General features: G+C 38.4%; 1 protein-coding gene across 1 annotated transcript in view; it reads left to right on the forward strand.

The window, feature by feature from the left end:
* Positions 1-15,229, forward strand: part of LOC122559421 (cadherin-related family member 3-like) — a 35,349-nt gene extending 20,120 nt beyond the window's left edge. The window contains exons 8-10 of the mRNA XM_087996929.1: positions 1,671-1,705; positions 3,748-3,796; positions 10,979-15,229. Of these exons, the coding sequence (XP_087853055.1) occupies positions 1,671-1,705; positions 3,748-3,776 (64 nt within the window). The 3' untranslated portion in view covers positions 3,777-3,796; positions 10,979-15,229. The remainder of the gene's footprint in view (positions 1-1,670; positions 1,706-3,747; positions 3,797-10,978) is intronic.
* Positions 15,230-17,967: the final 2,738 nt, after the last annotated feature.

The raw sequence follows: 17,967 nt of genomic DNA on the forward strand, positions 1-17,967 counted from the left end.
TCCTACGGTTCTAATTTAGTAGTGCTTCAGTTGAGACAATTACTTAAAATATATATATATTTTCTGAACTCCATTGGTGTGGGAAATGTCCCCAGCTAAAGTTGGAGGTAAGACTTGCTGGGACAGAGTGGAGGGAAATCAATACTGTTTATTCAATTCTGGCTTTACTTGATCTAAAATTGTGAAACATTAATACTGGGTGCTTAAAGTGAAAGTTTGTTTCTTTTGTAAATCAAAGTATTGTTAAAGTAAATTATATCGCACTTTTCACAACTTCAGGGTAACTGAAGTGTTTTTCAAGCTAAATTATTTTTGACGTACAGCAGCTACAATAATGCAGGGGAATACAGTCATTAATTAATGCGCAACATAACAGGAATGCAATAAAAGAACAAGTCCTCTGTGTAGTGATTATAATAAGATCAGCCCGCTAGATCTCATAGAATATGCGTTTCCTGATTGAGACTGTTAGTCTGGTTCAATCAGGGAGCCCTGGCTGACAGATATAAACAGGAGGGTCAGAGGTTCTGTTCACTCAAAGAACTGGCTTTGAAAACTCAGTACTAGAGTCAAGGACTCTTCATGTATAAATAAAGGGTGAATTGGTGATGGGATAGTGATCTCTGTGGAGTTATTTCACTCCATTTCTTGGCTGTAATCTCATGGATGAATGTTGTTGTCACCAGCAGAATGTCACTGCCTTCTTAGAAATAGTGCTGTGGAGACTTTTATAGGACTTCAGTTTAGAATCTCCTCTGAAAAACAAAACCATCAACAGAACAAAGTCCCTTCAGTGCTGCAATGGAGTGTCAGCTTGGATACTAAAGTTTCTGAAGGAGGACCCCAAGCCCCTCTAACTCATAGACTATTGAGCCTTGGTTTTTACTAAGTTAAATGGTCACTCACTGGCTTATGATGAATGTCTGTTGATACTGGGGCATCCCAACATCCAGATATTAATTTATTTTTCCTCAATGACAGAAAAATCAGAAGTACACATCCTTCCATTGTATTGTCCAAAACAGATACAAATATCCTATAATATTTCAACAAAAATAAACCACCTGCTTATAATGTATTTGAAAATGAGCAAGTGCACTAGGGCATTACAGTTCACTTGGGAAGTCAGAGTTGCTGCAGTAGCATGCACTTTTACGTGCATGTTGTATACTGCAGATCTGGATAGCGATGGTAGAGACTCCAATATTCTTTCCATCACGTGGCTAACCAAAAATCTCTCCTGCTCTTACCTACCTTCCATTGGCAATGTATGGAAGGATTTGTACCCAACCTGCCTGGCCACATTATGAAGGCATGTTCATTGACATCAGACTCTGGGAATTCAAAATCAAATCCAGAAATTGTGGCTCAGATGCAGGTACAATACCCTTTGTGCCACCATACCTTTAGACTAATCAGTGTACATAGATGAAACTGGATTAAATCTCAGTCAAATTAAATAGAATGGGGACTCTGAACAGTAAAATTTTATGAATCAAATCTTTTCAAATGATGGATATGAATTCAAACAATGTTCTTTTCCTTTTCTTTCTTTCAGGGTGGAAGAAAAAGGTGGGTGTTCCAATTTTCTTGGTATCTTTCAATGTGAACTGAGCTTACTCTTCTCTTATTACAATGAAATAAATTCATCTTTCCTTTGTTGAATATAGAACCCAAGTCAAAGAAGCAACACAATGTGATTTTGGTAAGTATCCCAAGTAAAGAATCTACTCCTGATTTTGAAACAATAATTTTTGCACATGGTGCAACCTTTCATAAAAATGTTGCTTAACACTGCTTTATCCAATCCTCCTCTAGGAATTTAAGAGCTCTCACTGCTAATTTGATATCATAGTGAGTGTCAGTCCACTCTAGAGGATTGGTATTTTCAATTATGCCAATGATGTCAATTAGAAACTGGAACATCATGACTTGCAAATGGAATGTGAATGTACCAGTGCACCTCTGACTGTATCAGTGCACCTCTGAAATCTGGATGAATTATAAACCATGAATGCCAAGTAGATAGCTACAAATCTGAGTTTAAACCAGTTCTCTTCCTGTACTTGCAGCTGTGCAGACAAGTGACAATGAAATTAGGCCAGACATTGTACTTATTTACCTTTGTTACTATATTAACAAGCATTAAAATAAAATCTTTGAGCATTTTTGTCTTAATTTCATAATTGGGTCCGTAATTAGAGCTCATGTTCTATATTCTCCCAAAACAATATTGCAGTTATTACAGATTGTCAATGTGTGGAATGCTGTATGTTCTTCCTCTGCTCAAAGAAAGTATTCGCTTGTCTAGTTTTTTTTTAAGAGTCAGTCATGGGATTTGAGCACAGTGAGTATGAATGGCACAGATTATGCATTCCCAACAGTCACTCATTGCTGTTATAAATTGGGAAATGCAGTTGTTTCAATCAACACTCGTGCCCAGAGTTTTGGTTGAGGGAGAAATATTTGTCATGACACAAGCAATTAGCATCATGGATAATGTTCTTCCTCATTTATCTTTCATGGTCTTCCAAGGTCTGGGCACAATAGTGTCTTGTAGATTTTGTTGCAGAATTAATTTTTTTTGAAGGATTATGCTCTTAGTCCACAGTGCATCAACCTACAGCCCAAAAGGATCTGTAGCCCCTTGCAAATACGCCATGCAAATCCAGTGGTAGTGTTGTAGATCTACGGGTTCAGGTGCATAATTCGTTGAAGTTTGCATCAAATATAGATAAAGTGGTTAAGAATGCATTTAGCATGCTTGTCTTTGTTGCTTAGATCTTTGAATATAGAGGTTTGGACATTATGTTGAGGATGTACAGGACGTTGGTGAGGCGCCTTCTGGAATACTCTGTCCAGTTCTGGTTGCCCTGTTATAAGAAAGACATTATTAAGCTAGTGAGGATTAATGAGATTTACCAGGATATCGTTGGGGGTGGAAGGCGGGGAGCTGTCTTCATAACTCAATGTGGGCTGGGATATTTCTGGCTGGAGCGAAGGAAGTTGAGAGGTGACCATATTAAGGTTTATTAAATAATGAGGGGTATAGATAATGTGAATGGCAGATGTCTTTTCTACAGGATGGGGGATTTCTAGACTAGGAAGGTGAGATGAGAAAGATTTTTAAAAGATGCAAGGTATTTTTTTTATACCGAGAGTGATTCGTGTGTGGGATGAACTTCCTGAGGAAGTGGTGGATGTGGCTATAATATCAATGTTTAAAAGAAATTTACATGAATAAGAAATGTTTGGAGAAATATGGGCCAAGCACAGGCAGGAGGGATTATCGTTCGCACGGACTGATTGGAACAAAGAGTCTGTATCTATGCTATATGGCTCTATGATTCTAAATTCACTCCTATTCCTACTCATATTGGTAATTTGACCGTTTATCCTGTATGCATTTTGGACCACGTTAAGCACAGTTTTTTCATTCATAAGTCGGAACTGAGAACCTATGATTTGTTACAAATTGATGAGATGTATTATGAGATATGTAAATGAATAGGAACATGGATTTTAACTTTTAGTCTGGCTTTGATCTTTTACAATATTATCTGATGTAGAAACTTTTGCTTCAGCCTATCCAACGGAAGGCACAAGTGTTTTTGTTTTGAATTTAAATGGTAACAAGTGCAGACTTATATTTTAATAGCTTCCCTACTTCTAGTCAAATCAAGACTGACATAGAGCTGAACAGAATAATACAAAATGTGACCCTGCTAAATATGCTATGCGTTTCAGGAAATGATTACACGCAACACAATATTTGATGGAGAAGCTGTTGATCCAGGTAAATATGCATTTTATTATCTTTTACATGGTTATACATATGTCATTTTTGAGTTGGCAATCTGTAACTGGTGGAATGTCACAGGGACCAGTGTTAGGGATTCAACTATCCCAATCTTTATTAATAACTTGGATGAAGGGATGGAGTGTATGAGTACTAACTTTGTTGATGCAACAAAGCTGGGCTGGTGTGAGGAAAGATGTATTTATATTTATTAATATAATTTTTTTAGGAGCTTGGATTTTTGACTGCTAGCAGTGTATGGGCTTGGTCTATTTAAATGCAGGAGTTTTTAAAAAATATATTTTTATTAAGAAAAATTAGATTTTTAAATATTACAACAAATACAAAACAATGCAATTCAAAACAGTACAAAAATAGTACAAAACTAAACCCAAATGATAAAAAAAATTCCCCAACCCACCCTCCTGCATGAATGTATAAACATATATAGAGAAATAGAAAATTAAAAAAACCTAAACTAGCTATTTAACTAAATAAATAAATACCTAACAACAAACAAATAAATAGTAATAACTCAGCCCAGTCAATCAAAACACTCATACATTCACAGTTCCTCCTCCCTGGATATTGGACTTATGAAACATAATCGTTACAGCTATATAAAAGCCCTTGTTAGTGAGGCAGATAAATCTGTGTCCAGGTATTTCAAAAAGGGTTGCTATGTCTTGTAAAAATTCTCAGTTTTGTGGTGTACCATATTTGTGAGAAAATCCAGGGGAATATGCTCCGTAACAATCTTCCGCCAACCCTGGGGATTTTTCGGATATCCAACCTAGCAAGATATTCTTCCTTGCACAGAACGTAAGAATATTGAAAAGTTTTTTCTTATGCACGTCTGCAGGAAATACAATGGGTAGGCCCAAAAGGAGAGAAATAGGGTCCTTCTCCACCCTTACACCCAAATTCCTCTCCATTGCACCCACCATAGTGCTCCACTATGTTTGAAGCCTGTCACAAGATCAAAGAGAATGGGTAAGAGTACCCGTACAGACCTTGCACTTGGGACATCTGAAGATACCCCGGTTTAAATTTTGACAAACGGTCTGGGGCTAAGTGAATCCTGTGGAGAATCTTCAACTGTAAAGCATGGGTCCTATTGCAAATTGATATCTTCCTTGCATTCTCTCAAATGTCCTCCCATGCCTCTGAAGAAACTTCAACACCCAGCTCTCTTTCCCACATCTTGCAGTCGATCAGACTCATCTGAGGTGGCACCCGCTAATTGGTGATACAGAGTACTGACAGAGAGTGTACTCTTAGCCCTTAGTACCCCTCTTTCTATGTCAGATTTGTAGGGATCAGTCAAAAGTGTGGTATTTTTTTGAATAAAATCCCTAACTTGAAAAAAACGAAAGAGGTCTCTATTAGGTAACTCGTACTTCCGTACTAACTGATCGAAGGACATCATTATGTCTCCCTCAAATAAATCACCCATGCAAGACACACCCCTAGCTGCCCAACGTTTAAATCCTGAATCTATCATACCCGGTGAAAACCCGGCATACCCACTGAAGGTGTAAACAAAGATGTTTTGCCAATATTACCTTCCCTCTGCCGAATTGCCCTCCATGCTTTAACAGTATTGATGACTATTGGGTTATGGCAATATTCCTTAACTATCCTCACCTTGTCCAAAAACAGCAAACTGGTAAGGGGGCACCTTGCCTGGGAGGCTTCGATATCTAGCCATATTGAAAGAGGGTCCCCACAAAACCAATCACTTACGTAGGTCAAGAGCGAGCTTAATTGGTAATTTTTAATGTCCAGAAGGTCTACTCCCCCCAATCTGTGAGGCAATTGCAGTTTGGCTAATTTAATGAGGGGCCGTTTACGGTGCCAGATAAAGGAGCTGAACCAACTGTTCAGTCTCCTGAGTGTTTGTTTATTGAAAATCAGAGGGAGCATCTGTATAGGGTATAGCAAACAAGGGAGAATATTCATCTTAATAAGCGCTATCTGACCCAACCATGAGACTGGAAGTGCCTCCCATCTTTGGAGATCTTGTTTAATTTTTCCAAATAATTGAGTAAAATTGGCTTTGAACAGCCAATCCCATAACTGGAGTAATGAATATGCCCAAATACACAAAACACCCCTGTGACCATCTAAATGGGAATCTATAGTCACTCTCAAGAGCCAACTCTTTTGTAAGACTACCCATAAGCATAGCCTCTGATTTAGCAAACTTAATCTCATATCCTGAAAAAGTGCCAAACGCGTGAATGCATTGTATCAGGCAAGGCACTGAGACTGCTGGATTTGTCAAGAAAATTAGAACATCATTTGCATACAGCGAGAACTTATGTAATTTTGACCCCACTTCTGGAGCTGATATATTGAGATCCTCACGAATGGCCTCTGCCAATGGTTCAATCACCAACGTAAAAAGTAATGGTGAAAGGGGACAGCCCTGCCGGCTGCCCCTAGAAATATTAAAATTGCTTGATCATACCCCGTTGGTAATGACTGCCGTGAGAGGTACACTTTAGAGAACTTTTACCCACCTTATGAAAGATTCGCCTATACCAAACCGGTCTAGAGTATAGAAAAGGTATAGCCACTCAACTCAGTCAAATGCCTTCTCTTAAATGCAGGAGTTTAATAATTAACTAGGTATGTCTTTTTGGATCCATAGTTTTAAAGCAGTTAATGTAGGAGAGTAGATGACTGAAGGCCTCCTAGAGTGCTAATGCAAGTTTGTTTATGTGGTGGCGTTTTATGACAGGAGTAGATAGAGAATTGAACCATCAGCTTTGTAGAAGGTTGGATGAGCTAGTTTTTAAACAAATGTAGTTAAAAGTTTTTGAATTCAGTTCAAAAGGAGATCCCACTGAAGCCTGATGTGAGAAAAGCTTCTCCTAGAACATGTTTGTCCAGAATAGTTAATAGAAGTAAGCTCAGCAAAAGGTTTTGTAAAAAGCTCCAAACTAGGGGTATTTGGTTATAAATCTGCACTGCCCTCTCAAAAGTAAGACCCCAATTGTAGCAGTTAAAGTAAAGACTTTGTCACTCATTATGGAAGGAACTGAGAGAAAAAAGCAGCAATTAAATTAAAGCTACATATTGTTGGGAATGAAAAAAATTCTTTAATTTTGAGTAACTGTAAAATGAAGATGTTGATGAATACATGAGACTTTATTTTGCTATGAATTTTTAAATCTTCCAAACTATTTAGGTAGCGTAATTTGCTTAATTTTATGATTTGTAGGAGCTGGTGTTGGACTAAGGTGGGCAAAGTTAAAAATCACAAAACACCTGGTTATAGTCCAAAAGGTTTATTTGGAAGCACTAGCTTTTGAAGCATTTCTTCATCAGGTGGTTAATTTTAGGTGGTTAATAATTTTAGTTTATTTCTATTTAATTTGTTTGCAATAAACTAACATTTTAATGTTAACATTAAATCTTCAGACTTGTGCATTTGTGTTTCAGAGATAAAAATAAACAAGTCATATTTCATTCTTGGATCAGAATTAAATAGTAACATTAGTTAGGATAATAATATAGGAAAACAAGCTGTAATGAGCACACAAAAGACTCTATAAAGGGATATAGGTAGGGTAAGCAAGTGGACAAAACAAATTGGCAAAATGAGTATAATGTGGAAAAAACTTAGCTTGTCCACTTTGGCAAGAATAGAAAACCAGTTTATTATTTAAGTGAGAGACAGGAAAACTCTGCAGTACAGAAGGATTTGAGTATCCTGGTGTATGAATCATAGAAACCTAATGTCCAGATACAACAAGTAATTAGGAAGCCAAACATCGAGAACTCTGAGGGGACTTGGCAGGGTAGATGCTGAGAGAATGTTTATCTTTATGGGAGAGTCTAGAAATATGGGAAACAGTTTAAAAATAAGAGGTCTCCCAGTTAAGACAGAGATGAGGGGGAAGATCTTTTTCTGTGAATAATTAAACTTAGTTATTACCTTTCGCAGAACAGTGGGAGGTGAGTCCTTCAATGTTTTTAAGGCTGGACTAAAGAGATAATTTTTTTAATCAATACATGAATCAGGGTAAAGGTGTCTAGGCAGGAAAGATGGGATTAAGGCTATAATCAGCCATGATATTATCAAACGGTACACAGGCTCAAGGGGCTGAATAGCCTACTCTTGCTTCTACTTCTTATGGTACTTTGAGCATTTTATTTTTGCATTAAATTTTTCCCATTTCCTTCCATTCTTATGATTGGTCTATCTTGATTGGTCCAGTAATATCTTTAGTTTCACTCTAATCATATTCACCTCTTATTACTGTTTATGTCTTCATTTGTAGACAGGCATCTGCAGTTTTTTTGTCTCTGCATTCATTTGAAGTATTCTTGCATTTAATATTCCTCTCAGAGAAACTGACATTTTTCCCTCCCTGGTTGCAAGGCATTTCTTCATAACCATGAAAACAAAGCTTAGTTCAGAATGTAGCCAACTTTCGATTTCCTTCAAAGTGCACTCCTTCCACACAAAGTTAATAATCACACAACGCCAGGTTATAGTCCAACAGGTTTATTTGGAATCACTAGCTTTCTGAGCGCTGTTCCTTCATCAGGTGGTTGTGGAGTATAAGATCGTAAGACACAGAATTTATAGCAAAAGTTGACTGTGTGATGTAACTGAAATTATATAATGAAAAAGACTGAGATTGTTTGCTAAGTTGAGAATGTAACTTTAAAATTCTGCGATTTACATATGAAACAACTGAAACCAACATGTTCATTCTAAAAAATGAGAGACTTAACAAACAATCCAGGTCTTTTTCATTATATAATTTCAGTTACATCATACTGTAAACATTTGCTATAAATTCTGTGTCTTATGATCTTAACTCCACAACCACCTGGTGAAGGAGCAGCGCTCCGAAAGCTAGTGCTTCCAAATAAACATATTGGACTATAACCTGGTGTTGTGTGATTTTTAACTTTGTACACCTCAGTCCAACTCCGGCATCTCCAAATCATTCCTTCTATATACACACCTTCTTCTCAATTCTGCACGTGTGAAATGAGCTGCCAGAGGAAATGGCAGAGGCTGATGCAATTACAACATTTAAAAGGTGACCGGATAGATATATGAATAAGAAGAGTTAAGAGGGATCTGGGCCAAATGCTGGCAAATGAAACTAGATTGATTTGGAATATCTGGTCAGCATGGATAAGTTGAACTGAAGGCTCTGTTTCTATGCTGTATAACTCTATGACTCTACTCAATGTAATAGCAGAATCACAGCATCTTGATTAAATGCATGACTTTAATTGTGTAATGAAAATCTTGTTTCCTCAATTTAGTTGCAGAACTGTTTTCATTAAAAGGATATCATTAACTGCCTCCCACCATCATACTTTTCAGACAACTGAACAAACCTGAAACACAAACTGAAACTGCTGGCAAAATTCAGCAGGTCTGGTGACATCTGTGAGGGAGAAAAAGCATAGTTAACATTTCAAGTCTATTGGCTCATCATCAGAACTGATTGCTGAAATGTTAACATTGCTTTCTTCCCACAGGTGCTGTCAGACCTGCTGAGGTTTGCCAGCAGAGTCTATTATTGTTTCAGATCTCCAGCACCCACAGTTCTTTGTTTTATTAAACGACCCTAAAATATGGTTCGTCCTTTCCAGACATTTTGACTTGTAAGAATGCCCAATTAGAAATGAAATTGAGCAATACAATTCATTGTTTTCTTTTGTCCGTGAGGAGATTTTCAGATTCCATTAATTAGACATTATTAAACTTTGAGACCCTGTCTTCACACACACCAACTTGCCTTCCCCCCAATACTCCTGAACAGGTATAGATCCCAGTTCAGCAAAATTTTGACTTTAAAATCCCTCCACCATTTGCCTTCCCCATCTCTATAACCTTGTCCAACCCACAACCCTCTGTTCTTCACTAATTCTGGCTTCTTCTCCATTCTCAATTATAATTGTTCCACATTAATGGCCTTGACTTTAGTTTCCAAGGCCCCTAGCTCTGGAATTCCCTCCCTACACCTCTCCATCTTACTTTCTCCTTTAAAAAAGTATATAGTTTTATTTTTCACCAAGGCTTTGGTCATCTGGTCTAATTTTTAGGTCAGTTTATTATTTTGTATAATGCCCCTGGGAAGGGTTTTGGGATTTTCTATTACATTAATAGTCCTGTATATGTTGTTAACTTTTTATTTACTGTTTAATATTGACTGGGTGTGTCAATATGTTACAAAATTTTCTAATAATCTGCCTACAGGTGGGCAATTATTTATTGCTCAAGGTATTAGTTCACAAAATAGGGAAGATGGGTGGCTACATTTTCTATCAGCTGTAAAATGCTTTCCAGAATTGAAAAACAAGGTGGTGAATCCTGCTACTTTAACTAAAAGAGTCATATTGAACTCAAAACAGCAACTATTTCTGTCTCCACCGATGCTGCCAGACTTGCTAAGTTTCTCCAGTTTCTGCTATTATTTCAGATCTGTAGCCTCTGCAATATTTTCCTTTTATTTGAGTGTTTGACTAACTTGAAGGAGCAATAAAAGGAGCAATAAGCCCCCTCTTGTTTGATTTCATACAAGTGGATCTCAGATTTGAGAATTCTTTGATTTCAACCACTATACTGACCTTTCTTTAGACCATTACACTTACTTAAAGTTTAAATATGTCTAAATACCAGCCTAATTTGAAAACACAGCAACATTAAAATGTACAAAACTTCTCTGTCAAGGCAGGATTAACAGGCAGAAAAAAAATACAGGAATTCTTCGATATTAATACGATATGTGAAATCTGAGGCCCATTTTTATCACCTTTTATGAACATGATTTAATGCTTATTTCTGTGACTGAATTAAAAATCAGTTCAAGGTAGAATTTTATGGTTGGGGAACAGATCCCACATTCGTGAGGTTGGCTATAACTGTTATTGTACATAGACCTTACAGAGGTGGTGCTCACTCTCTCCTCTGCAGGACAACTACAGTTAGGTAATAAATTCTAATGACAGTCGTACTCTGATGAATAGTTAAAGTAAAACAGACATTATTTACTTTGAAAGCAGGTAAGTTAAAATCAATCAAAATTTTGAGTTATTCAGTTTTCGTGCATAGCCCACAGAATTAATTGACTCCCTCAATTCATTCATGTCCTCTGAGAGAGAAACCTGTTTATACTGAATGTTTCATTCAATATTTAGTCACAGGCAATGTGTACCAATATAACACAAACTCTGGAGCCAGACGTTGGAAGGATACCAAGTTGCCCATGAAAGAATATGGAAATGTTCGAGATGCAACTCCTAACTTAATGTCCAATATCAACAACAAGACAAACTTCACACAAAATAGCAACATGAATGAAGTGCATGTGGACCAGATTGATAATCAGAAGACTGACTATGACCGAACATCCCTGAGACCACCTTCAAAGTTCAGAAAACAAAACAAAGTCGTAGCACGACGACTAGAACCATCTCAAACTCTCAATTCTTTGTCTAAAGTTTCACTAAAATTAATGTAATACGAACACAGAGTCTTTCACAAATAGTTTGATTGGTTGTATTGTGGAGCATTTCTTGATGCAACTTCAACTGATATTTGAATCTGTCATTTCTTTGAAAAGCCAAGACAATTTGAATAAAATGTCTTCGATGTTTGCATAGTTTAGTCTAGACAGATGGGTTTAGTAAGCTTGGATTTATTTATGGTGTTACAGAGTTAAAAATACATCAGAAGTTAAATACTGAGAGAGCATTCAAACTAGGGAGCGGTTTGACAAACTTCACTGTTGTTTCTCCTGAGTTGAAGCATGTGGTAACATAAGCAAGTGATAATAACTTGCATTTATGTAGTGTGTTTAGCATAACAAAAGTATGCTATATTAATTACATCTTTAAGCAGTATTTCTAGGTCTCCACTATCTTTTAATTTAATAGTTAGCAGAAGAAAATCTCAATGTCAAAACAAAACTCAATGTGCTCCATATCCACCAATATGTTTAATCTCAAGTGTGTAGCTACTTCTTTCCTCAGTATCAATAATTTGACCTGTTACTCATTTGTTTTGCAATAGTGACGTACCTGAGGGAAGATTTTAACTCCCCTACTTTTTAGAATCTGGGCACAATGGGTAAACAAATTGTTGTCATCAATCTGTACAACACATATCAAATTGCGATTGCTTTTATGTAAAAAAAACTGAGCAAATCTTTCATGCTTACAACAACTTACAAGTTTTTCTGAATTAATTTTCAGATGATTGCTGCAGTGTTATTGTTTGTGCTGGCAACTTAATTTTAAATATTATTGGGCTGTTATGTAATTAACAAATTGTGATGAGGATCTTTTCAGAACTGATCTGTGTTATGACTGAACATTTATCTGAAGCCTAGAAATGTTATGGAACTGCAGAATGTGTTCATTTGTCTTTGCTAAATAATAGCTCAGGTATTCCAGTGGACAGATAATTGTTGGAGCAGCAAGAGTTCAGACCACACTGAATTCCTAACCCAGTGGACTCCAAGGGGATAGCCTTGGGAACTTCATTTTGATAGCAATTTCTCTGTGTCAAAGACAGGGAGAAAGTGAGGATTGCAGATGCTGGAGATCAGAGTCAAGAGTGTGGTGCTGGAAAAGCACAGCAGGTCAGAAAGCATCTGATGAGCAGGAGAATCGATGTTTGGGGCTTAAGCCCTTCATCAGGAATAAAATTGCATTTTAAAATTCTTGATGAAGGGCTTATGCCTGAAACTTTGATTCTCCTGCTCCTCGGATGCTGCCTGACTTGCTGTGCTCTTACAGCACCGCACTCTTGCCTCTGTGTCAGAGACAGTATGTTACTGTTAGTGCGAAGGGCAAGGCTGGTAAGTATAGAGAATGCCGGATGACTAGACAAATTGAGGCCCTGGTCAAGGAAAAGCAGGCATATGTCAGACATAGATAGGTGAGATCAAGTGAATCTCGGGAAGAGTGCAAAGACAGTAAGAGTATACTTAAGAGAGAAATTAGAAGGACAAAAAGGAGACATGATATATCTTCGGCAAATAAGGTTAAGGAGAATCCAAAGAGATTCTACAAATACATTAAGAGAAAAAGAGTAACAAGGGAGAGAATAGGGTCCTTTAAAAAGTCAACAAGACAATCTATGTGTGGAACCACAGGAGATGGTTGAGACTCTAACTGAATATTTTGTGTCAGTATTTACTATGGAGAAGGATTTGGAAACTAGAGAGGTTGGGGATACACAGTAAATAATGATATTTTGAAAGCTGTCCATATTACAGAAGAGGAGGTGCTGGGTGTCTTAAAATGCATAAAGGTGGATAAAATCCCTGGAACCTGATCACGTGTATCCCAGAATTTTGTGGAAAGCTAGGAGAGAGATATCTGGGTCCCATGCAGAGATACTTGTATTATCAATAGCCACAGGTGAGGTGCAAGAAGACTGGGGAGTAGTTAATGTTATGTCATTATTTAAGAAAGGTGGTAAGGAAAAGCCAAGGAACTACAGACTGGTGAGCCTGACATCAATGGTGGACAAGTTGTTGGGGGCGATTCTGAGGAACAGAGTTTACTTGCATTTGGAAAGGCAAGGAGTGATTAGGGAAAGTCAACAAGGCTTTGTGCGTGGGAAATCATGCCTCACTAACTTGATTGAGTTTTTTGAAGCAGTGACAAATAAGATTGATGAAGCCAAAATGGTCGATGTTGTCTATATGGATTTTAGCAAGGCATTTGACAAGGTTCCACATGGTAGATTGCTAAGTAAGGTTTGATCACGTGAGATTTAGGTGTAGCTAGTCAATTAGGTACAAAATTGGCTCGAAGGTAGCAGACAGAATGTGGTGGGGGAGGCCTGTGACCAGTGGTGTGCTGCAAGGATTGGTGCTGGAGCTACAGTTTTTTTGTCATTTATATAAATGATTTGGATGTGAATATAGGAGGTATGGTTACTAATACTGCAGTTGACACCAAAATTAGTAGTGTAGTGAACAGTGAAGGTGGTTACCTCAGAATTCAACAGCACCTTGATCAGATGGGCCAATGGGCCAAAGAGTTTTATTTAGATAAATGTGAGGTGTTGCATTTTAGAAAGGCAAATTAGGGCAGGAATTATGCACTTAATTGTAGGGTCCTGAGGAGTGGTGCTGAACAAAGTGACCTTGGAGTGCAGGTGCCTAGTTCCTTGAAAGTGGAGTCACACATAGACAGGATGGTGAAGAAGACAATGCATTGACTGTAGAATTTGGGATGTCATGCAGCAGCTATACGGGACATTGGTAAGGCCACTTTTAGAATATCATGTTCAATTCCAGTCTCCCTGTTATAGGAAAGATGTTCAATTTGAAAGGGTTCAGAAAAGATTTACAAGTATATTTACAAGTATGGAGGGTGAGTAGACTGGGGCTATTTCCCCTGGAGTGTCAGAGACTGAGTGGTGATCTTATGGAGGTTTATAAAATCATGAGGGGCATGGATAGGGTGAATGGGCAACATCTTTCTCTCAGGGTGGGAGAGTCCAAAACTAGAGGGCAGAGGTTTAAGGTGAGAGGGGAAAGATTTAAAAGGGACCTGAAGGGCACATTTTTCACACAGAGAGTGTTGTGTTTATGTAATGAGCTGCCAGAGGAAGTGAGATTAGATTAGATTAGATTAGATTAGATTAGATTAGATTACATACAGTGTGGAAACAGGCCCTTCGGCCCAACAAATCCATACCGCCCCGCCGAAGCGCAACCCACCCATACCCCTACATTTACCCCTTACCTAACACTACGGGCAATTTAGCATGGCCAATTCACCTGACCGCACATCTTTGGACTGTGGGAGGAAACCGGAGCACCTGGAGGAAACCCACGCAGACACGGGGAGAACGTGCAAACTCCACACAGTCAGTCGCCTGAGGCGGTAATTGAACCCGGGTCTCTGGCGCTGTGAGGCAGCAGTGCTAACCACTGTGCCACCGTGCCGCCCCAAGTGGTGGAGGCTGATACAATTACAACATTTAAAAGACATCTGGATGGATACATATAGGAAGAGTTTAGAGGAATATGAACCAAATGCCGGCAAATGGACGAGTTGGAAGGAAGGGTCTGTTTCTGTGCTGTATAACTCTATGACTCTTGTTGTAATCAGAATTTGGGGTCTCAATATATCACAACCACACATTTATAAGAGGTCTATCCTGTATGAGACAGCATAAGAGCTTATTATTGACTGGTCGGCAAACAAAATTGGTGTTCCTGTTATGTCAATGATGGATCAAAAATAAGGGACACTTGTTTCTGCTATAATGTGGAATTTGATTGAAGATTAACTCGATTTCTCATTATCCTCTGGCTATTTATTGATTAGCATTTACAACATGTCAACCATTCACAAATACACACTTTTGAAAATGAACTGAATATTTATGTAGCAATTTAGCATTAATAAAATTGAGAAACCATTTGTTCAGAAGTCGTGCAACATGTGTTCACTGGAATAAGACTGAAGGTGACTTTACAGTTTGTTTCATGTCCTGATGTGATTGGCTGGTTTATCATTCACCACCAGCTCTTCATAAAGTCTATAATTTGCTTCCTAAGGCACACTGAAGTCAATCAATCATTGACAAAAGTTTGATGTGTAATCCATGAGTGGATTTTGAAACCGAGTACAGTTGCTATAGCATTCTAGGTTACTTTTTGCAGGTCATTGAAACAGAAACAGACACGAATTTTGCATATAATGGAAACAGATTTCTTGGAAAAGAAAGACACTTTTTATTTAAAATAATGAAAGGTAAAAATGGCTATATTGCCAAAACGCAGTTTGACATAGAGGGCAGGGAATCAGGGTAACATGTCTCCTTTCCAAGAGAATCTGTGCCAAATACAAGTTAGCTGCTCTCAAAATCTCTGTCTGTCTTGCCTGCAGAGAATGGGACAATGGCTCAGTCATTAGCACTGCTGCCTCACAGCGCCAGGGTCCAGGTTCAATTCTACACTCAGGTGACTATCTGTGTGGAGTTTACATGTTCTCCCTGTGTCTGCGTGAATCCTCTCTGAGTGCTCCAGTTTCCTCCCACACTCCAAAGGTGGGCTAGCTAGGTGGATTGGTTATGCTAAGTTGTCCCATAGTATCCAGGGATGTGCAGGTGGGTTAACCATGAGAAATGCAGGGTTTTAGGGATGGGGTAGGTTTTGGTGGGATGCTGTTTGGAGGGTCGGTGCAATCTTGATGGACTGAATGGCCTGCTTCTATTCTGCTGGGATGCAACGAAACAAGATGAGCAGACCAGGGAGATTGAAAGTTTACTCTCACTTGTGTTTGACTCAAAAATGGCATCAGCAGGGTCTTCAAACTGGATTTACTTTTCATCTCAGGTAAGCAATGCACATAGCAAACCAACAGAAGTGAAATTAAATTTAGATTTAAAACATTGGAGCATGATTTTCATCACTGTTGTAAAATAAATAGACCCAGATTGTAGTTAAAATCATGGTTAAACATCCACAGATAAATATAACAATCCAGAATGTATTGTTAATGAGATTCTCTGAAGCTATTGAAGTTCTCGACGATTGAAATCTGTGACTACCACAAAAACTGGCAATTTTTCACACTATTTGTCTCATTGCAAAAATCCTTGAAAAACTTGCATCCTCTTGAATGAGTTACAATAGGTGTCTTTTAGGGCTTTTACTAACTTCATAATTAATATTGATCCAATACTGCTGGCCCTGCAAAACTAACTTTCATTTTCCGGCTAATCAAATTTCTCCATTTGCACAAAACCAATTTTTAAAATGCTCAAGACTCTTAAAAATTATAAGTTTAAAGCAGAAACTAAACAACATGCCAGTTCTAACTTTTATTTCTCTCTGTGAAATGATGAAAAAGTGAAGGAGCATCGGTGATTTTTTCTTCCAAGTTTGAAGTCTGATAATTCTTAGAACATAGAACAGTACCGCACAGTATAGGCCCGTCGGCCCTCGATGTTGTGCCGATCTTTCATCCTACTCTAAGATCAAACTAATCTAATACCCTTCATTTTACTATCATCCATGAGCCTATCCAAGAGTCTGTTAAATGTCCCTAATGTATCTGACTCTACTACCATTACCAGCAGTGCATTCCACGCACCCACCACTCTCTGGGTAAAGAACCTACCTCTGACATCTCCCCTAAACCTTCCTCCAATCACCTTAAAATTAGTTTGATAATTCTTCAAAGAAATTGGCTGCTTGGCCTGCTTGATGACCTCAATAATTTGCATCAGTATTTCTAAGAAAGGATGAGCTCAGTCTATTGGGCATGTCAAGAAGCCCAACACTGAATCAGGGATAGGTACTTACCCAAATTAACTGAAGCAAAGTAAAGCTTTGCATTAAAAATTCATTAATCTCTTGGATGGGATGAATCCCATTCCTGGGTTTTAAGGGAATTAGTGTCCTAACTGCAATTTTCCTAAGTTCCCTGGTGCGTTTTAAATTGTAGCATTGCTCATTTATGAAAAGGTGAGAGAATTATAGATTAATTATGTGCTGAAGCACCAGCATTCATTATGTTTGGACCATCGTCGAAAGCCCATTGTACCTCTGGGTGAGCACTGGAATTCAGCCAAGGATAGATTCTGAACATGCAGAGGGAGGGGAGGTGACTTTGAGAGTCTCCCACAGGGATGTGTAGTAGTGGGGTGAAACTGAGAATTGTCTTCTTCCTGGATGACCAGCAGAACTTGCCAGCCAGATCTGAGGCTTTCACCCAGAGCAGTTCCCCCTCCCCCGAGCAGGAAAACAGTGAGAATCATGGAAAGTGAGACAATGCCTTTTTCTGCTGTTCCAGGGTGAATTTAACACTTTTCTCTGCTACCTCAGCATAGATCTGTCTCTGCTACTGCACCCACCTCCCACCAAGGCTCATTCTCTCAACGATTGCATGCAAAGACTTACCCTCTCTCACTTTCCACATCACCCCCCACCCCCAAACTCTACATCTCTAACCCTGCAAATCTCCACAGTCCTTCAATACAACCTCACCACCTTTCCCACCAGCGCTAACAGCCACGTCTCTGTAATCTGACTTTTTCCACCCTTTTGTTTATTAGATAATGGGGAAAAGACAGCCCATAAGGGTGGTGGAGGGGTGTCTGACGTTTATGTCATCACCTCCTGTAAGAAGAGAACTCTTAGTCCTTGTAGGAG

Source organism: Chiloscyllium plagiosum, unplaced genomic scaffold (assembly GCF_037043375.1).
Source record: "Chiloscyllium plagiosum isolate Xiang-an unplaced genomic scaffold, Cpla_swu_hap1 HiC_scaffold_19, whole genome shotgun sequence".
NCBI classification, from domain to species: domain Eukaryota; kingdom Metazoa; phylum Chordata; class Chondrichthyes; order Orectolobiformes; family Hemiscylliidae; genus Chiloscyllium; species Chiloscyllium plagiosum.